This window comes from Miscanthus floridulus, chromosome 19 (genome assembly GCF_019320115.1).
Source record: "Miscanthus floridulus cultivar M001 chromosome 19, ASM1932011v1, whole genome shotgun sequence".
Taxonomy (NCBI): Eukaryota; Viridiplantae; Streptophyta; class Magnoliopsida; order Poales; family Poaceae; genus Miscanthus; species Miscanthus floridulus.
The window spans coordinates 5,217,613-5,238,787 of record NC_089598.1 but is presented as its reverse complement, the minus strand read 5'-3'; the positions used below and the strand labels follow the sequence as shown (position 1 = coordinate 5,238,787).

The 21,175-nt window shown below is 50.0% G+C and overlaps 1 protein-coding gene and 2 pseudogenes across 1 annotated transcript; 2 read left to right on the top strand and 1 right to left on the bottom strand.

Moving 5' to 3' along the window:
• Window positions 1-6,956: 6,956 nt before the first annotated feature.
• Window positions 6,957-7,986, bottom strand: LOC136527891 (uncharacterized; annotated as a pseudogene).
• Window positions 7,987-15,971: 7,985 nt separating this feature from the next.
• On the top strand, window positions 15,972-21,169 carry LOC136527201 (cellulose synthase-like protein D2). The gene is made up of 4 exons (XM_066519826.1): window positions 15,972-16,539; window positions 16,853-17,908; window positions 18,455-19,262; window positions 19,357-21,169. Exons 2-4 carry the CDS (start codon window positions 16,914-16,916, stop codon window positions 21,112-21,114), a joined length of 3,561 nt encoding a protein of 1,186 aa, XP_066375923.1. The 5' UTR covers window positions 15,972-16,539; window positions 16,853-16,913; the 3' UTR covers window positions 21,115-21,169.
• The window catches only part of LOC136525433 (uncharacterized), a 1,122-nt pseudogene continuing 1,104 nt past the window's right edge, over window positions 21,158-21,175 (top strand).

Genomic DNA, 21,175 nt, shown 5'->3' with positions numbered 1-21,175 from the left:
TATAGTGGCAATTTTGTAATTAACTGAATCTTGATTTTCGAATTAAAATAAATAAAAACAGATTTTAAATCGGGATCAGGGACCGCGGGTTCTAAATCGGCAAAACATAGGAGCTCTTTAGCAAAACAACAGGGACAGCGGGTGATATACTTAAAAACTTGGAGGACTCTTTAGCAAATCTGCCAAGCCGAAAGGGTATCTTCTAATCTGAGCCGTTGATCGCGGATCGGGCGGCTGCGATGACTTTAAGGTGGACTGCGGGTTATAAAACGTGGAACTACAGGGGCCTTTCTACAAAAGTTGAGAGGCCGGCCAGAATAGCGCCTCCAGCACGGGGGTTGCCATCGCCGGCGGTGAAGGAGCTCGCCGGCGTGAACGAAATTGGCCTTAGAGGCCATGGTTCAGCTCGGGATTGGCATGGGAAGGAAAGAGCGGGCGACGGCGAACTCGGCTAGGAGGTCAAGGACGGCCGTGAAGGCACGGTGATGAGTGCAGGCTCAAGATGGCGGCTCGGGTCGCCGGCATTGCTCCGACAAGCCTGTGAAGACAAAATAGAGCGAGAGGGAGAGCAAGAGAGGTACCTACGGGTTTCTGGACCTCAGGCGAAGCTCAGGAGGGGCTCGCGTAGACGGCGAAACAGCGGAGCAACCGGTCGAAGCGCGGCGGCGGTGGCTTAGGGTTGCGGTAGGATCCTAAGCGGACGACGGTGCTGGAGGCGGACTGGCGGCGGTAGAGTCTGGCGCGGCGACGGGAGGAGGAAGACGCGACTAACGCGTGGGCCCAGGGTGTCAGCGGCTGGCGGCAGAGTTGGCGGGCGGGGCCCGGCTGCTAGCCGCTGCGCGCGGAGGCTGCGCCTCCTCTATAGAGCTGGGCCATTTGCTGGGCTGAGGCCTCACGGGCCTCGACGGGGAGAGGGAAAGGGGAAGGCCGAGTTGGGCTCGCCAGCCTGGGCCGGAAGGGAAGGGGAAGCATGCCGGTCTAGGCCTACAGGCCGAAAAGGGGAAAGGGAAAGGGTTTCCCTCATCTTTTTATTTTTCACAGTTTTCAAAACCATTTTCAAACTCAGTTTGAAACATTTTAAATTTTGAACAAAACCACTTGACTCAATAAATCAAATGTAATGGCATGTATGCTCAAACATGTTTCTATATCCTACAATGAATTTTAATTTAAAGAAAAATATTATTTTCCCATATTTCATGTGCACAAAAATTCATAAATAAATCATTTCAATCATATTTTCAAAAGTACAAATTTTAGGGTGTTACATAAGCATTTTAACCGTCTGCAAAAAGTGGTTCTGTACTCTGTAGTAGTGACTTATTGGTCTGTGTCTGATGAATAGTAAGTGTTGATAATTTTTAAATAAATCAGAAGCCAGCCTTTACATTATTCATTTCTGAGTCAGTGAGTACGACACCATTTTCTCCGATCCACCCCATTTAAAACTGTTTTAATCGTGACTGAATATCTAGGATCTGAAAGATAATAAAATGCCCCAGATATATATGGGCTCACATATATGGCGTCTCATCTATGGAGCCACGGCCACATTAGTTGGGACTATATTATATAACAGTGAGCAATATAAATCTTACATATGAGTAGATGTGCTACGTACTACAGCTCAGCTTGCTTCTCCCTAGCAGCCAGTTGTCGAGGCCAAGTGCGTGCTACCATGCATTAATCAGCAAAAACATGGATTTAAAAAATATATATGGGATTTGCTAAAATTCAGGTGCATGAATTTTAGTTTTTTTTAGACGACGGTTATTACATATATTTTATACTAAAATGGTATATTTGCGAACAAATAGATGTCTGAAAGTGCTCTCCTCGGCTCCCCCGCTCGGCTCAGCCGCCCACCCCGGGCCCGGCGGCCACTCCTCCGCCTCTGCCTCCACCATGTCCAGCACCTCTCGCCCTCCCAAACCTTTCCCCTGCTTCGGCTCCCTCTCCCCGCTTCTGCTGCTCCCACACTCACACCACCCACCGTTCCCCACCACCACCACGCCGGGCCGGGCATGCAGCTTCGAACTCCGACGAACCGCATGCAGCCCCTGGCGTGAAGGGGAATTCCGCCTCAACCACTCCAAGATCTCCATCTCCAAAAATCGTTGTCTCCTTATGAAATTCATTGACAAGACAGGGTAGGTGCTTCAACTGCCTATCCCGGACTCACCGGGTGGCCACCTGCCGGCTCCCCCGCCGCTGCCTGCGTTGCCGAGGTCCAACGATGTCGCCACCGCCTCCACTTGCCATTCCTCGCCGTTGTTGGGTGTATATGCGCTGGGTGGTAGAGCATGGTCGTGGACTGGCTCGCTTTGCTTCGGCAGCGTTACCGTCAAGGCCACCTCTGGGTTGCCTGCTGATTCGTCGACGCCCCACGCCCCATCCGTGATTCCTGCTGCGGGCGAGGTTGCCGTGGACTCCTCCCTGCCTCAGGTTTCCTTCGACAACTTCTTCGACCCCATCGCTTCCGAGATGCAGGCCGTGCCGGCCAATGAGCGATGGGATCCCATGCGCTCCGAGGGGTTGGTCGTCATGGGGAAGCCTTCGGGTGTGGGGGTCCCGGCAGGAAGGTCGCCCCTTCCGGCGCAGCTTTGTGGATCGCCTGACTTGGCCGCGCCTTCACATCTGGAGGATGCTCCCTCCGGTTGGGGGGCCGACTGCGTCAATGTGGAGATCGCTGGCCCATCTTGCTCGGCCCCTTCTTCGGACGAGGAGCACTCGGGCCACGCGGGGTCGCCGTCCAGAGTTCCTTCCCAGCCTGTGGCCTTGTCGCCCGTGGGCGCGGCGGCGGCTGTGGCGCCTGCTCCGGTGTCACCAAGTGCACTCTCGCAGTATCTGCAGTCGCAGCTTTGCTCTGCCATCACGGAGCCGATCTTGGTCGAACCTCCACGTCTCCGTGTTCCTAGGAGGAGTCGTACAGTTGAAAGCACATCCTCACAGCCACGTCGTAGCGGGAGGCTAGCGGCCAAGAGTAGATGCAGAGCCTTCAACCCGATCGTGCAAGCCCAGAACGTGTTGATGGCAAAATTGGGAGTCCGCCAGCAGGATCAGGCGTCGCAGGCCGATGCGGAGGGCGATTTCGATGAGTACATGGCCCTATTCGACGGGCCTCTCTCGGAGTCCAAGCGTGAGGCAATCAGGATGCTCTTCCCGGCCGGCTCCGCGATTGAGGGCATCCAGCTGGTGGAGGGGGTGGAACTTGAGGTTTAGCCTACCTCGGGGTGCCCGTCCTAGGTCGTTTGATCGTTGCCCATGGCTTAGTTTACTAGCTCGCTGTCGCTCAGCCCGTTGTTGCTTTTAGTCCTCTCGTGGTAGTAGCCGGGCTTCGTCGTAGTCTTCTTTAGTTTTTTTCGCTTGTGTCTTCTCCTCGCCTAGGACACCTTTGGTTACCTAGTGTTGAGCCGTTTGTTATTTGGTTTGGTGTTGTCTACTTCCTCTTCATGAAATACGTGCTACACGGCATGTTTGAGAAAAAAAAAAGTTGAAATCCATAGTGGTTCTGCCACCTCATTTTGGAAGGATCATTGGCTTCCCAACGGGCCAATCTTTGTCTGTCACCCGGCTCACTTCTCTCATACCACTAGGCCTAACGTCTCGGTCTCTGAAGTTTTCTAGGGTGGGATTGATTTGCGCTTACGTCCCCGGTTAACCGGTGCAGCCCGCTCGGAGCTAGCTGCCCTCCTCTCTTCTTTGCAGGACGTTCACCTCGACGATTCCAGCAACGTCCGACTCATGCAGCTGACCGGCAAGTGCTTCAACACCAAGGATGCCTACGCCGCCCTCAGGCGATCTCCAGAACACGTGGAGCAGCACAGCAGGTACATATATGGGGTTCGGCAGTCCCCAACAAAGTCAAGCTTTTTTCATGGTTATACTTCAAAGACAGACTGAGCTCCAGGGCCAACCTCTTCCACAAACATATTCTGAGTGATGATGTGTGCGAACGATGCTCAAATGGCTCTGAAGATAGACATCATATTTTCTTTGGATGCCCATCCATCTCCTCTATATGGCAGACGCTGGGGATTACTGCTGCTGCTTCCATGTCTGATGAGGAGCTGTGGCGCCTAGTCCCTCCAAATGGTCTGGATGGAGATCTTTGGCCCTCTATTCTACAACGCGCGGAATGGTGAGATCTTCCGCCAAGAACGCTCTTCAATCACTCAGATCATTGCTCGCGTTACGGATAACCTTTCAACTTGGAAGAAACGCTTTGCAAATAGAAAATTGAGTAGTCCTGATAATGTTCAGGGCCTGGCTTCTCTTCCTACAGGGCTGTAGGAATTCCTCTGTTGTAACTATCAACTCCATGTAACTGAACGTCTGTTTCATTTTTAATATATTCTAGGTGGGGATCCCCCCCCCCCCCCCCCCCTAGTCTTGCTCAATTTTTTTTTGTAGATTTCGTTTATTGCAATTTCTGTGGGCACAATCTACAATTTTGGCAATGAGAATAAAAAAACACGTCAGACAAAACCATAAACCCAACAAAATCTGATTTGTGTCGGCAAAGTAAATATTTCTATGCAGTATTTTCATATGATTTGACATCGACCAAAGGATTTGAAACAATTGAGTGGTGATTTATTATTATGCAATGGTTCAAACGGTTTAAATTGCATGCCATCATAAATACATGCAACTCATTTCAAGGAAATGGTTCTATATCTTCCACAGAGAAGACAAGGGGCACTCCACCAAGGACTGCCTAGAAACACAAGAAACAATGGAGCGCATGAAACAAATGGAAAAAAAAACCCCCAACCCTTCAAGCCTAGACCAAAGAGATCAATCACCATAAAATAGATTATAACCTCCAAAACCTTTATAAAAAAATTACACACATATACTGCCTTGGTAAATCAAAGGAAAAAACACACAAAAAATCAGTTTGTGGGCCTGAGCCCGCAGACCAAGTCCGGAGGCCCGCCGCTGCCAGCCCGCCGCCGTCGACAGAGATCCACCGCGGCCAGTTCACTGGCCGTCGACGGAGATCCGCAGTGACAGGGTTATCAGGTCTACTCGACAATGATCTCCTATACGATAGTGAATACTGAGCTTCGGTTGGATGCAAAGATAAAAAATGACTTCTAGGAATCTGCAAGGTGGCTGAACTGAATCAGAAAGCCTTGAAACAGCACACCCAATAGATGTGTTACTTGGACACAACAATAATAACATCTTCCGATATGCCGCCTATTCCCACTTGTTTCATATTTCTCCAGTACGCTATTACATTGTTTTTTCGGTTGTCTACAATCATCTTCACTTATTTGATAGGTTGGCCTGCTATAATAAGTGTTGGTGGTAGAGCTTGGATAAAAGGATGGAGCTGCTTCTGCTGGCTATACTCAGGTGAACGAGACCAGTGTTATTATATATGTATGGACGGTGACTTTATGTTGAGAAGCTGCTCATGTTATATGTTTTTTTTCTCAACACGTCTTGCACCAAAGAGATTTTGCTAGTTCAATGATGCTATTGTTCACAAAGTGTACGGTATGGTTTTTCTGAATTTTGCACGTGCCTCAGTAGTCATTTCTGAACTGACCCAATCAAATGGCATCATAAATCATGGTAGCATTTATTCAAGGGGCAAGCTGGCAAATCTTGATAGTTAGGAGACCCACACATATAACAACTCATATATGTCATACAGAACACACTCAAATGGCTTCATTGATCATTTCTGTGTGCTAGAGTTGGTATATATATGAAGGATGACCCTACAATTGCTTATATGGTCATTGACGCAAATACAAATATATGACCAAAAATGGTATGCCTTGGTACGGCACCACCCTTGGTGTAACTGTTCAGGGAGCTACCCAAGTTCGTATCCCAGCTATGGGTTGCCAGGATGTGAGGATAGGTCGTTTAGTGAAAGTTTCTAAACCCTAAACCCCAAACCCTAAACACTAAACCCCAAATCAGTACAAAGGAGTAACAAATAAAGAAAAGATGACTGCCAAGCTCATCTATTACAGCTCCAAAATAGGTCTGTACCAATAACCGGAAGTTATGTTGAGACGATACTGAATCTTGCGGCTTCAAGTCATAAGTCCTCTCAAAGACTCCAAAATAGGTGTCTTTAAAGGCACATCATAACCACGCCGCTGGTAGTGGCTATGATTTGTTTTTCAAGGGTTCTTTGCTAAGTGCCGTTTGTCGGGCACTCGGCAAAGAAAATTGGCCGTCAGTCGTTGACGGCGTCTTTGCCGAGTGCCGGGTCAGGAAGGCACTCGACAAAGCTTTTCCTTTTTTTTTTGAAAAATCCTTTGCCGAGTGCCTTATTGACCCGGCACTTGGCAAAGAAAAAAAAAATTTTGAAAATCCTTTGCCGAGTGCCTTCCTGACCCGGTACTCGGCAAAGAATTTTTTTTTTTGAAAAATCCTTTGCCGAGTGCGTAGCTGAGACGGCACTTGGCAAAGGAAAAATATTTTTTTGGAAAATTCTTTGTCGAGTGCCAGAGCGTTGGCACTCGGCAAAGCTGTGAAACACATGGTAGTGTACACAGCTTTGCCGAGTGCCAGGGTACTGGCACTCGGCAAAGAGACCTGGTAGTGCATTTTTTGGCAGCTTTGCCGAGTGCCAGGGCAAAAGGCACTCGGCAAAGGCTATTTGCCGAGTGTTACACTCGGCAAAGTGACCAATTTTTTTTTTTGCTTTCGATCACTGCAAACACAACATATGACATATATATCACATCCATCACATATATACCACATCCAGCACCTTATATGTCACAATCTATCACACATACCACATGAATCACATCCGTTCACCACATGTCACAATAATTATATTCCATCCATTATTCGACAGGATTCCACATCATTCAACAAGTAGTTCAAATCCATCACCACATGTCACAATAACACATGCATGACAACAACATTGTCTTGGACAGAAATCCATTGCGAAGAGAACAAGACATGAAACTACAAGCGCTACTCACTGAAGCGGCCCTTGATGTGGCCATCCTGCTGACGACAGGGAAGGAAACATCTGCTCGTTCAGAGTGCCCTGAGCTGGGTTGTTCGAACCCGCCGACTGAGGCTGCACACAGGAGAAGAGATTGCATGAGACAAGATTAGTTGAATAGCGATTGTAGCAATTCCTTGCATGTGTGACATTACTCACTGGAGTAGCGGAGTGAGGAGGCTGAGGTGGACCCATTAACCCAGGAGGCATAGCAGCACCCGTCGTAGTTTGCATCCAGGCAATAATGTCCGCCAACCTTTTCTCCTAGGCAAGTTTGTCGGCCTCCCGCGCGGCCCGCTCGGCCGCCAACCCCAGCTCCAGCTCCTGGGCCCTCCTATTTGCTTCTTCCACCTGGGCCTACAAATTGTTGCAAAGCTAATGTTACAATAATGCAAAGGAAATAGAGTTGTGTAAAGATCAATGTACGACGAGTAAAACATGAATAACCTGGAGTGTGTCGACCCGGTGCTGTGAAATGCTCGGCCATGAGCGTATCGCCGGGAGTGAGGAGGCGATCGTGCTCTGTGCTCGGATCTAGGAGAGAGTGGGAGTAGAGGCTGTGTCGATCACGCTGTCGCCAATCCAGTAGCGACCATGCTTCTTGCCTTGTCCAATCCTCATGACGGTGTTTGCATCAATGTTGTCGGTCCGTGGATCGTACTCCGGCCCATGGATCGACCTTGCCGCCGCCGTGTACTCCATGATTTTCTCGTAGGCGCTCGAGTTTGTGTACGCCTCGACCGGGTCATCCGGGTTGAAGGAGACGTCGGACGACGCCTTGCCCTTGTGTGCCATGGCAAATGCGGCGAAGTTGGAGCACTCTTGGCCTTGATGTGCCGCCGACTGCAAGAACGAAAACAAGATGATTAGAATTCTTTGCCGAGTTCAACGAAAGCAAGAAGAATAGAAACATGACCACGTACCCATGCTCGGGCGTATCCGAAGAGGTTGCGGTTGCGGTTGCCTTGATGGTGTGATACACCTGGCATGAACAAACGCCGCTGCTGGGTAGCCGCGTGCTGAGCAGCCCACTCCGCGCTTAACCACATGTCCACCATCTTCGCCCAAGCCACGGGGCACCCGTTGCACCACCAAGGAATCACCTACACATCATCAAGTAGTTGACATATTAGAAAAACAAGTGATTCGTACTTAATCTCAAAAGGAACCAATTTTAATGTTCTTTAGCTACCTCAAGGAACTGGGGTTTGGTCAGCGTCAAGTCTTGTTCTCGGATGTCCTTCTTGGTGACCTTCTGTCCGAGCTTCGTCCCATAGTAATCTATGATGGCCTGGAGTCACGCCTCATGATGGACGTCGACGACGCATTTCTTGCAAGCTCGCTTAGCCACTACCTCCACCGTGCCCTCGAATCCGTCGTCAAGTTTGAAGTACTCCTGCATATACAGACACGATGTATGCATTAGTTATTTCAAGTAGAGTCCAATGAATGCGTTGTATTGAGCCATGTAGTGCGAGGAAGACTTACCCAGAACTCCCGAATGACGAGCGCAGCCACGGTGCCTGCTTCCACGTGGGGGGCGGACTCATAGTGGGCAAAAACGTGAAGGCGGGCTTGAGGTTCCCAGCATGCATGACCATGCCAGGGAAGTGGGTCCTGCATAGGAGACCTAGGATGCCATTGACATGGCGGGAGGCAGTGTTCCCCGACACAATCTCCCACCCCCTGCAGAAGTGATTAAGAAAACATATTAGTCTCTATTTCAATATCGAACATAGCATATGAAGTAAAAGTGATAACATGCAAAGGCACTTACCTTTGCCCCTCTGGGCGAATCACTGGGCGTAGACGAGTATGCAGTCGGTCAGGGAGGGTGGAGGGTCCTCGCAAGTAGACACCTGACGAACTAGAGGAAGCGGTAGCTCCCGCCCCGCCCCCGTCCTCGTCCTCGTCCGCCTCCCCCTGGACCGGCGTCTCCTCCTCCTCACCCGCCTCCTGCTGCACCTGCTCCTCCTCCTCCTGCTGCTGCTGCTGTTGGACCGCGGGCGTGGTCCTCCCGTTCCTCCTGGTCGCGGTCCTCGTGCTCCTCCGCCTCGTCGAAGACGTCCCCTGCTCCTCCTCGCCCCCTCCGCTGGAGGCTCCTACACCGGAGGCTCCATGGTAGAACGAGCTCAGGTTCCTCTGCCGGCCGCCCGGCATTTTTGTTCAGTCACCTGTAATTAAAAAGGAGAAAGAAGTAATTAGAAATAGATGCAAAATAAACAAAATAAAACAAAATTACAAAATTACAAAGTATTACATGTATGTTACAAATAATCTTCATGATCGGGATTAGCTGGATCGTAAGTCTCATCATCACTATCAACCATGTCGAAATAATCAACACTATCCGATGGAGGAATGTTGTCTTTATTGTCATTGCCTACACGTAATCGCTCAAGCATTTGTAAGTCCTTTGCATTTCGCACTTCATCTCCATCGTCATCATCATCAACCATTACATTGTCTACATCCATTCCTATCTCGCCGGTAAAAACAGTAGAAAAATGCATCATGTTCTGTTTAGGGTTTATGTTAGACAAAAGAAGCTTAAAGGCTATATGAACGCTCGTTTCCGATTAAAATCATATTCTAAACAGACTCACCGTGAGAATCGAGAAAATCCCGCTGATGACTGCTTATATATATTACAGGTACGGCTACGTATGCCTACCATGTCGTCTCTGACCCTAATATCATCATAGGCTCATCGCCATTTTGGCATGCGACGTCATCTCGGTTGACGGCGGAATCCTCTAAAGTGCAATGCAAAACCCTTCCCCATGAACACGCGCGGGGTGAGGAGAAGAGGGTGAGGAGACTAGGGATGGTAGTGGGACAGTTTTAGTTAGGTTGGGGCTTCATAGATTTCGCCCCGTCTGGTATAGATTCTTACCCGGCTCTTGAATCCATTTTTCACCTCCTACTGCCAAACACCTCCAACCTGCTCAGATCCCAGGAAGGAGCCCTGAAATTTCCACTGAGACAAGGAAGGAGAGAGAGGAGGAGCTAAATTTTGTAGCTTCTTTCGGCTCCGTCTGACAGTAGTGGGCCCCATCATGGCGACGGTCACCTTTGCCCCGCGCAGGGAACGCCCGGAAGGGCGATGCCACGCCGTCATGGGGAGATGCGGCGGAGCCGTCGGGCTGCGCCGGCACGAAGTTGGTGGGGCGCACAGGCGACCTGGCAGGGGGGCGTAGCCTCAAGGGCGGCGGGGGCGCGGGAGCGGCGAGGGCACACGGCCTCAGGGGCGGGCGGGGGGCGGCGAGGGCGCCAGTCGTGGGCGGTAGGGCACGGCTACGACGGTGCGTGCCGGTGGTTGAAGAGGATGCGACCGTGGGAGGTTGAAGAGAGTCGACCGCGGGTGAACGGATAAGGTAGGAGGAAAAGAAAAAAAAGAAAAAGAAAAAAATAAGGGTATAATGGACATTTTATTTTTCTTGACTACCAGGTAAAGTTGTTTTACCAAATGGTCCACAAAATAGATTCAACTCCCCAAGTGAATCTGCTCTATAGGTGGAGCCACCACTGAAGCTGTTTGGACTGGAGCCGGAGCTCTACCAAACTGGCCCTTTCGGATATAGCAGGTGCAGATGCAGGCCCTCCTCCTCGGATTTTGGTTTTAGGTTTTGGGTTGTACCAGTCATAGATGCCCAATGAAGACCAGTGTCGGGTTCATAAACCTGGGATCCGCAATGGACCCGCTTCCCTGCAAAACCCGGCCTAGCAGGCGGCGCAGCGACAGCACGCGCCTAGGCCGGCCCAGATACATAATGACAGGCCAAGACAACGATCTGGTCCCCGACCGGAAGGCCTGGCCAAGGTGGGACCGCAGTCCGACTCCGACCCCCTTCTCCGACCGAGGATACGCCAGACCTCTTCTCGTTGCTCTTTCCCGATCGATACGGTCGGGCCCGACTGGAAATGACTAACCGGGGACGCCCGCTCGATGTGGGCCTAGGGAGCAGGCGGAGCAGATAAGGTGAGGCGCTCAAGTGAACCGTAATACCGATAACTGTACCCTGCCATGCCCTGCGCACCTGCAGGACGGTGCCATCGGGGCATGTCAAGCGAACACGGTAGAGGCTGCCAGACGCGTCAGAGTATAAACAGTATTGTGGGTGTCGTCGTTTGCCGTACCAGACGAACATGGTAGAGCCTGCCAGATGTGTCTGAACATAAAACAGTATTGTGGGCGCCAACGGCCATCCCGTACCCGATGGTGTGGGCAACAAGACTAGGCAGCCCACGTATACACTCTCTTTCTCTTTTCCTGACTTGTAAGGTCATCCCCTTCAACTATAAAAGGGGATGAGCTCTCTCTTAAAAGCCCCCAAAGACTGGTCGACTCGACAGCTCAATAGCTCTAGGACTCGATAGCTACACAGTCTACACGCTCTCAATAGCTGATAAGCTCGGACACACAGAGCATACGCTCCAATACTTAGCACGCGTTTGAGCATCCGTCACTCTCTTCCACTCGGTTCAGAGTCCGACCGGGCCTCTAACACCCCCTTTCTCATTCCTTACTCGTTTGTAACCCCACAGCAAACTTTGAGCACCTGGACTCAGGAATAAAGTCACTGACCGACCTCAACTAGACGTAGGGCCTGTTGCCTGAACCAGTATAAATCCTGTGTCATTGAATGCTAGGCCACATCCAATCATAATGCACGACAAAACTATAAATATTTACATGTTGATCACTTTTCGCACCGACAACCAGAAATAGATCATTTTGAATAAAAAAATTCATTTTGTATTAATAAACTGTTTCTATAAGTTACTTTTTTAGCGAGTTTCTTTAAGTTACTAAGTTCATAGTAAGTTGGGTTATGAAATTGTGTGCCGAGAGCGGGTTGAACGTACAGCCTAGCCACTGCGAGCGCTACCACCAAGCTATGAGCTCGTTGCCAAACTTAATGTAATTTAGCTTAAGGACAAATATAATCCTTATTGTTTTCCGCGGACAGAGGACGTACGGCAGAGATTAACACTGGGTCAAACAAATGAACCATCATGAATAATGCATGATCCATCCATGCGCCATATGGCTGTACACTATACGACCTCACCGGCGATATATACGATTAGTTAATAAAATATACTACATACTCCAGCTATTTACTAGTACTCGAGCTTGCATCTGCATTCATGCTAGCTAAATATATAATTTGTTGCACGCCATGTCCAGAGACTCCACCACATGCAAGCATGATGCTGACCTGACCAGCATCATTTGCCTTGGCGTGTCAAGAGTCTATAGCTAGTTTCCTTGTGCAAGTTACATTACATTACTTAATTTCTATGCATGATCATTTTTTCATGAAAGTCTCTTGTATGATCATTACTTGTTTAACTAGTAAATTAATTAGTCTCTTAGTTATATATTCTTGTATTACTTAAAAAACATCTACACGGCCGGCCACAAAATTATATTGAAGAAAACATCGATCGCACATTAGACATGTTGTTAACTATTGTTTGATGTTGCTTAGGGCACGTACAACCCATGGACGTCTTAGCTTGCAATCTGTAAGTTCATTTCACCTTACACTTATACAATTAAACATACGATAAATTGTCCATTTCAGTGTCTACAATCGGTTTAATGTTTTGTATATAGCTATGGTCAACCATAAATGTAATTTCTATATATCATTGTGTTGATTCTTGGTACAAAACAGATCAAACACAAATAATATGAACATAACTGCAATAAGATCAGCATGATTGCAATATATACCTAAGCAACAACATTCACGCTCTAAGGCCCTGTTTGGATAGGATTTTAAGTCATTTGACGATGGTTGGCGGCGAGAATCACGAAGAATCGAGCCAAACAGTTTATAGTGCCGACGATTCCTTCAACCGCCCGTGGCCCAACCACCAGGAGTTTTAACGAGGACCTCGATTTTACGTATCGCAGCTCCTCGGCCGCGGTACCACTACCGCACCATGCGGTCCGAAGGATCGAATCTAAACAGGGCCTAAAAGCAGTAAATATTAATTCATGCTGTTGGATGCATGCATAACATTCTTTAGTTTAAGCATCTTGTAGCAAGTAAAACATGAAGTGAAATGGCATGTAGTCTAGTAGTTACAAGAGTCTCAATAGCACCCGAGGGCCTTGGTTCAACTCTCCGTGAGAGCGAATATTCCTGGATTTAACGGCATTGTGCTTCTCAGTGGTAGGTGGCGTTCCCGTCGACAGCGAGGCACCTATAGTGACTTCGTCAATATCGTCTCGAGGATTTGTCGGCCCGGTCTTCGAGGGTGTTCATATGGGTAGGGCTTGAGTGCCTGCATTCATAGAGTGAGTGTGCATACGTTGTGAGTATATGTAAACGTAAAGATTAGTGCTACTACATTAAGATAACATTGTTCATTCTCTCGATGCTTGTGCAAGGCTGAGCTAAGGCAGTCGAGGCTCGCGTGCTCCTGCCAGTGGACACAGCCTAGAGGCCATGGGGTTCGCGACTGCTGCTGCGGGGAGAGGGTGGCGGCGCCACAAGGGAGGAGGGTCTCCATGGGAGAATGGGATGAACCCTCCTCCACTGAGCGGGTTCGGGAGCTTTTTGTAACTTTCTGCATTCATGGCTTGATGGGTGATAGATTTGCGAAGACCTCAATAGAGAACGGTTGACGACATCGCTTGTTTGCCAAATGTAGTGGTTATCGGGCGATCGGGCGACGTGGCCCTATCCTCCATGGCTCCCAATGTTTCATGCAAGTTGGTGTTAAGAAGATTATTTACCTCGAGTGCTTCTCCCACCCTGACCCACTGACGTTGCCAGAACAGGCGATCGACACACATCCACATCGACATCAACCGTCGAGTCGACAAAGATCCATCACATGCATGTTGTTGACATTCCACACATGATTGTTTCGTATGTTTAGTTGATGGATGCATCCATGCATGCAATGGACCAGTCAGTCACCGGTGCCTTTATTCATTCACACAAACGGACATGCTCCCTCCCTCCCTAAATATCTGTCATTTTTGTTATTTTCGTTTCTCGATAAACAACTTTGACTAAGGCCTTATTTAGATCAAACCATAAAACTTTACATCATATCCCATCGAATATTTGGACACATGCATAAAGGCTCTGTTCGCTTGTCTTATAATCCGTACTTTTCGGCTTGTCTTTTCAGCCGGAACAGTATTTTTCTCTCACAACAAATCAGCTGGAACAGTGTTTCAGCTTGTTTTTTCAGTGAAGCGAACGGGGCCAAAGTATTAAATATAGACTTAAAAAAATAACTAATTGCACAGATTGTTACTACTTTACTAGACAAATCTTTTAAGCCTAATTAGTCCATGATTTGATAATAAAGTGCTACAGTAACACATGTGCTAATGACGGATTAATTAAGCTTAATAAATTCGTCTCGCGGTTTACTGGCGGATTCTGTAATTTGTTTTTTATTAGTATTCGAACACCCCATGCGACACCCCATTTAACATCTGATGTGACACTCAAAACTTTACAGCCTGGATCTAAACAAGGCCTAAATATATATTAAAATATTAATATTTATGATACATAATTAGTATTATTGATAGATATTTGAATCTATTTTTTTAATAAATTTATTTAAAGATAGAAATGTTGCACGTATTTTATATAAATCGAGTCAAAGTTATCGGTGATAAGTGTCGCTGAAATGCGTATGTTGCGTTGGATTTGCGGTCATACAAAAAGGGATCGAGTTTGGAACGATGATATACGTGATAGATTAGGGGAAGCACCAATTGAAGAAAAGTTTATCCAACACCGGTTGAGATGGTTTGGACATGTCCAACGGAGACCTCCAGAGACACCGGTGCATAGTGGAATCCTAAGCCAGGATAGTAACGTGAAGAGAGACAGAGGAAGATCAAAGTTGACTTGGGTAGAGACAATGAAAGGAGACTCTAAAAGGATGGAATATATCCAAAGACTTAGTTTTAAATAGAAGTGCTTGTAAAACAGCTATTCATTTAGCCTATCCTAATTTGTTTAAGACTTAAAGACTTTATTGTTGTCGTTGGTCTTGTTGAGTCAAAGTTATCGAGCGAAAATCGTGACCGACAGAGGGAGTACATACACATCCACGCCGCACAGATGGCACACCAGCTCATCTGCATATGGATCAGGTGGAGAGGCTGCGCTGAGCATGCATCACCATCACCATGGGTCATGGCTTCGTTTTGTTTGCTCTCCTTGCACTGGGGAAGTGGGGAGTAGTGTCTGGCGCTGGGGAGCAAACATTTTGTTGTGGTGGGATGGCCGGGCTCGATCCCTCCGGATGCCATTTGGGCCGTGTTTAGTTGGAGGCCGATTCGGCGCCGCCGGATTCGGCGGCACTGTTTATGCACTGTAGCGTTTTGTTTTTATTTGGTAATAATTGTCCAATCGTCGACTAATTAGGCTCAAAACGTTCGTCTCGTAGAGTACAACCAAACTGTGCAATTAGTTTTTGATTTCGTCAACATTTAGTACTCCATGCATGTACCGCAAGTTTGATGTGACGGGGAATCTTCTTTTTGCATAGTGCCAAATTCTGGAAAATGGGGGAACTAAACATGGCCTTGCTCTCCATCTCTTTGCTACCGCTGCCGGCTGTACTGCATGCCGCTGCCGTCCAACGCCATGCGGGCAGTCCAAGCGAGGAGCCAGAAGCCAGCAGGCAGCGACGGGTCAAACTTGACACCACGAGGCATGCATATATGCAAGGTCATGTAAGTCCTATTGTTAGAGAGAGAGAGTGTGTGATAGATTGAGGAGGCAGAAGAAGCCAGCTCAGGCTCATAGCCTCATACACGACGACGACGTACGGCAGCCGTGTCTACATGCTGAGCTGTGCTGTGCTGCCAGGAGATATTCAGCTGGCTGGCTGGCTGGTCGGTCTCCGGATTTTAATAATTATTATTATTTATATACTAGTACCTGATGAAACAACACAGCCAGCTTCTCCTTATGATCAGTTCAACTGTACACGTAAGTTCGCGTGAATGATGACGGTGATCGATTCTGATTCACGGTGGGTGGGAGAATTTTTTGTTTGAATTTTTTTGGCACCGCCTGCAGCATCCGCCGTCCTCCGTCCTCCGTCCTCCGTCCTCGTCTCCGCTGCTGCAATCAGCAACCCCCATGTGATGTGCGCGAGGCCGCGCCGCGTCCTTCCTCGCCAACCCAAATCCGCGTCCCTGCCTTGCTTGCTCTCGCTCCCTCGCTTGCTGCTTCCTGTGGACTTCGTCTTCCAGCTTCCACTCTTCCACCCCCATTGTCTGTCCCCCACTCGGACGGACGGAGCTCACCAAACCACCTCCCCAAACCCGTCCCCACGGCTGCCTACTAGTACTAGTACCCGGCGCTTCCCCTTCCGCTTCATTCATTTGCCACCGCCGCCCTCCCCTCCTCCTCGTCCCTTCGCTCCGTCCTTCCTACCGCTACTAGCTACTTCATTCAACTCCATTCCGTCCATCCTTCACGGAGGAGGAAGGAGCTCGAGCTCCACAGATTCCGACTCCACTCGCATCGCATCGGATGGTAAGAACCACAGCCCTCTGCCTCCTCCTGCTATGGCTTCCTCCCTCCCTGCTTCTCCGCCATCTGAATCTGTGTGCGACCCGCGCCGCTGCTTCTTGCTTTGAATCTTGGTGCGGGGATTCCGGCCTGATTTCTCGGTCCCTGTCGGATTTGCTTTCCATCCTTTCGCAATTAGCAAGGAAGAAAAGTAAAGTTGCCATCTTCTGCCGTTTTTGACTGACTGACTGACTAATACTATTTGGTTGAGTTGACTGATTGATGCTCCTCCATTGCATCCGTCCCTGACGCTTCCGGTTCCTTCCCTCCTCCGCAGATCAGCCGCCACCACTGACGGATCCGTAGCTCGATCCAGCACCGTGCCCGGACCGGCCGCCATGGCCTCCAACGGCGGCGGCGGCGGGGGGCTGCGCCACAGCAACAGCAGCCGCCTGTCGCGGATGTCCTACTCCGGCGGCGGGGGCGACGACACCCGCGCGCAGGCGGCCGTCCCCGGCGACCGTCCCATGGTCACCTTCGCCCGCCGCACGCACTCGGGCCGCTACGTGAGCTACTCCCGCGACGACCTCGACAGCGACCTCGGCATCGGCGGCGACATGTCGCCCGACCGCGAGGAGCAGCAGCAGCAGCAGTACGCGAGCTACCACGTGCACATCCCGGCGACGCCCGACAACCAGCCCATGGACCCGGCCATCTCGGCGCGCGTGGAGGAGCAGTACGTCTCCAACTCGCTCTTCACGGGCGGCTTCAACAGCGTCACGCGCGCGCACCTCATGGACAAGGTCATCGACTCGGAGGCCTCCCACCCGCAGATGGCGGGAGCCAAGGGATCCTCCTGCGCCGTCAACGGATGCGACGCCAAGGTCATGAGCGACGAGCGCGGCGACGACATACTCCCCTGCGAGTGCGACTTCAAGATCTGCGCCGAGTGCTTCGCGGACGCCGTCAAGAACGCTGGCGCCGTCTGCCCGGGATGCAAGGAGCCCTACAAGAATACGGAGCTCGAGGACGTCGTCGGTGCCGCCGATGCTAATGCCGGGGCAGGTAGGCCCACGCTGTCGCTGCCCCCGCCGCCTGGCGCCGCCGCGTCCAGGATGGAGAGGCGGCTATCCATTATGCGCTCCCAGAAGGCCATGACCAGGAGCCAGACCGGAGACTGGGACCACAACCGCTGGCTCTTTGAGACCAAGGGGACGTATGGCTATGGCAATGCCATCTGGCCCAAGGAGAATGAGGTGGACGCCGGAGGCGTTGGCGGAGGCGGCCTCGGTGGAGGAGGAGCTGATGGCCAGCCGGCCGAGTTCACCACCAAGCCATGGAGACCGCTCACTCGGAAGCTTCCCATCCCTGCTGCCATACTCAGCCCATACAGGTAAATGCATTCCTTTTCCTACCTGACTGAAGTTTGTTTGTCTTTCTTTTTTCAATCGTTATTGCTGATCGGATTCATTATTCATGTGCACACACAAGGCTGGTTTGAATTTGAAATGCATTGTTCTATTTCTGATCCACTTGGTGGTTTTTATTTGCGTTCATATATAAAAAATGTTCCACCCTGATTCTGAGTCAAACTTTGGTTAGACCTGGTTGTGTAGATTAGCCCCCGTTGTTGTGATCTTTTGAACAAACTAGCAGGTTAGGTGAGTTGTTAGATTCTTAGATCTGTCCTGTACTTCTGATCTCTACCATGTTCCAAACATGTGAACTTAATAATGGTTACTACTACATTCAGACTTTTTTTTTGTATGTATTTGCTGTTCAAATTGCAGAATGCTTCCCAACTTGTGCATTTTTATTACATCCTACTTCATCACATAGTCCAGACATCGTTTGGTTCTATCTAGCAAAATAGACGTGCAAATGTTTATAGTAACAATGTCCTGTAGATTAACCTTGATGGTTCTGGTGCTTCCTGCAGGCTTCTCATTCTTATCCGCATGGCCGTCCTTGCTCTGTTCCTTATGTGGAGAATTAAGCACAAGAATGAGGATGCAATTTGGCTCTGGGGCATGTCTGTTGTCTGTGAACTCTGGTTTGGCTTTTCATGGCTACTTGACCAGCTGCCAAAGCTGTGCCCTGTGAACCGAGCAACCGACCTTGCTGTCCTGAAAGACAAGTTTGAGATCCCAACGCCGTCGAACCCTACTGGACGATCAGATTTACCAGGGCTTGATATATTTGTGTCCACTGCTGATCCAGAGAAAGAACCTCCACTGGTCACAGCAAACACCATCCTGTCCATCCTTGCTGCTGACTACCCTGTGGAGAAGCTTTCTTGCTATGTTTCTGATGATGGAGGGGCGCTCCTGACTTTTGAAGCCATGGCTGAAGCTGCTAGCTTTGCTAATATGTGGGTTCCTTTCTGTCGCAAGCACAACATTGAGCCTCGCAATCCTGAAAGCTACTTCAATCTTAAGAAGGACCCATACAAGAACAAGGTTCGCCAGGATTTTGTCAAGGACAGGAGGAGGGTTAAGAGGGAGTATGATGAGTTCAAGGTCAGGATCAATGCGCTGCCTGACTCGATACGCCGACGCTCTGATGCGTACCATGCCAGGGAGGAAATCAAGGCTATGAAGAGGCAGCGAGAGACTGCCCTTGATGATGCAGTGGAGCCTGTTAAGATCCCTAAAGCCACCTGGATGGCTGATGGCACTCACTGGCCTGGTACCTGGATTCAAACTTCTGCTGAGCATACCCGTGGTGATCATGCTGGAATAATTCAGGTATATATGCATTAGATGTTCTAATTCTACTCTGTCGCTTCTTCTGTACATAAAGAAATACAGGCACCTAATTCATCGTTTTTCTGTGCTACAGGTGATGCTGAAACCTCCCAGTGATGATCCCTTGTATGGCAGCACTGGTGATGAAGGCAGACCTCTTGATTTCACTGAGGTCGACATCCGTTTGCCAATGTTGGTCTATGTGTCCCGAGAGAAGCGCCCTGGTTATGACCACAACAAGAAGGCTGGTGCGATGAATGCCCTAGTCCGTTCATCTGCTGTCATGTCAAATGGCCCCTTCATCCTCAACCTTGACTGTGATCACTATGTCTACAACTCGCAAGCTTTCCGTGAAGGCATGTGCTTCATGATGGACCGTGGTGGCGACCGTATTGGTTATGTTCAGTTCCCGCAGCGGTTTGAGGGCATTGATCCATCAGATCGCTATGCTAACCACAACACTGTCTTCTTTGATGTCAACATGCGCGCACTGGATGGTATCATGGGACCAGTCTATGTCGGCACTGGCTGTCTTTTCCGCCGTGTTGCCCTATATGGATTTGACCCTCCGCGCTCCAAGGAACATGGTGGCTGCTGCAGCTGTTGCTTCCCCCAGAGACGCAAGATCAAAGCTTCAGCTGCTGCACCGGAGGAGACCCGGGCTCTAAGAATGGCAGACTTTGATGAGGATGAAATGAACATGTCATCATTCCCCAAGAAGTTTGGTAACTCGAACTTCCTCATCAATTCCATTCCAATTGCTGAATTCCAAGGGCGCCCGCTAGCTGATCACCCTGGTGTCAAGAATGGCCGTCCTCCGGGTGCTCTCACTGTTCCCCGTGATCTTCTGGATGCATCCACAGTTGCTGAGGCCATCAGTGTCATCTCATGCTGGTACGAAGACAAGACTGAGTGGGGCCACCGTGTTGGTTGGATCTACGGCTCAGTCACAGAGGATGTGGTCACTGGGTACCGGATGCACAACCGTGGTTGGAAGTCGGTGTACTGTGTCACCAAGCGTGACGCCTTCCGCGGCACTGCACCCATCAATCTGACTGACCGTCTCCACCAGGTGCTCCGGTGGGCTACTGGTTCGGTGGAAATCTTCTTCTCCCGCAACAATGCTCTGCTCGCAAGCCGCAGGATGAAGTTCCTCCAGAGGATCGCCTACCTGAACGTCGGCATCTACCCATTCACGTCCATCTTCCTGATCGTCTACTGCTTCCTGCCGGCGCTGTCCCTGTTCTCGGGGCAGTTCATCGTGAAGACTCTCAACGTGGCATTCCTGACGTACCTGCTGGGGATCACGCTGATGCTGTGCCTGCTGGCAGTGCTGGAGATCAAGTGGTCGGGGATCAGCCTGGAGGAGTGGTGGCGGAACGAGCAGTTCTGGCTGATCGGCGGCACGAGCGCGCACCTCGCGGCTGTGCTGCAGGGCCTCCTGAAGGTGGTGGCAGGCATCGAGATCTCCTTCACCCTGACATCCAAGTCCGGAGGCGACGACGTGGACGACGAGTTCGCGGACCTGTACATCGTCAAGTGGACATCGCTGATGATCCCGCCCATCGTGATCATGATGGTGAACCTGATCGCCATCGCGGTGGGCTTCAGCCGCACCATCTACAGCGAGATCCCGCAGTGGAGCAAGCTGCTGGGCGGCGTCTTCTTCAGCTTCTGGGTGCTGGCGCACCTGTACCCGTTCGCCAAGGGCCTGATGGGGCGCAGGGGCCGCACGCCGACCATCGTCTTCGTCTGGGCAGGACTCCTCTCCATCACCATCTCGCTGCTGTGGGTCGCCATCAACCCGCCGTCGTCGAACCAGCAGATTGGTGGATCGTTCACCTTCCCATGAAGCTCTCTCGGCCAATGTTGGATTCGTTGTTGCATGGAATGGAATGGAATTCTTGCTTTGT

What these genes read in the sequence shown, in the direction of transcription:
- LOC136527201 (XM_066519826.1), top strand. Translation starts at nt 16,914, where the DNA reads ATGGCCTCCAACGGCGGCGGCGGCGGGGGGCTGCGCCACAGCAACAGC. An exon ending in GCCATACTCAGCCCATACAG is followed by an intron (nt 17,909 to 18,454) that starts GTAAATGCATTC and finishes TGCTTCCTGCAG; the next exon opens with GCTTCTCATTCTTATCCGCA. An exon ending in ATCATGCTGGAATAATTCAG is followed by an intron (nt 19,263 to 19,356) that starts GTATATATGCAT and finishes TCTGTGCTACAG; the next exon opens with GTGATGCTGAAACCTCCCAG.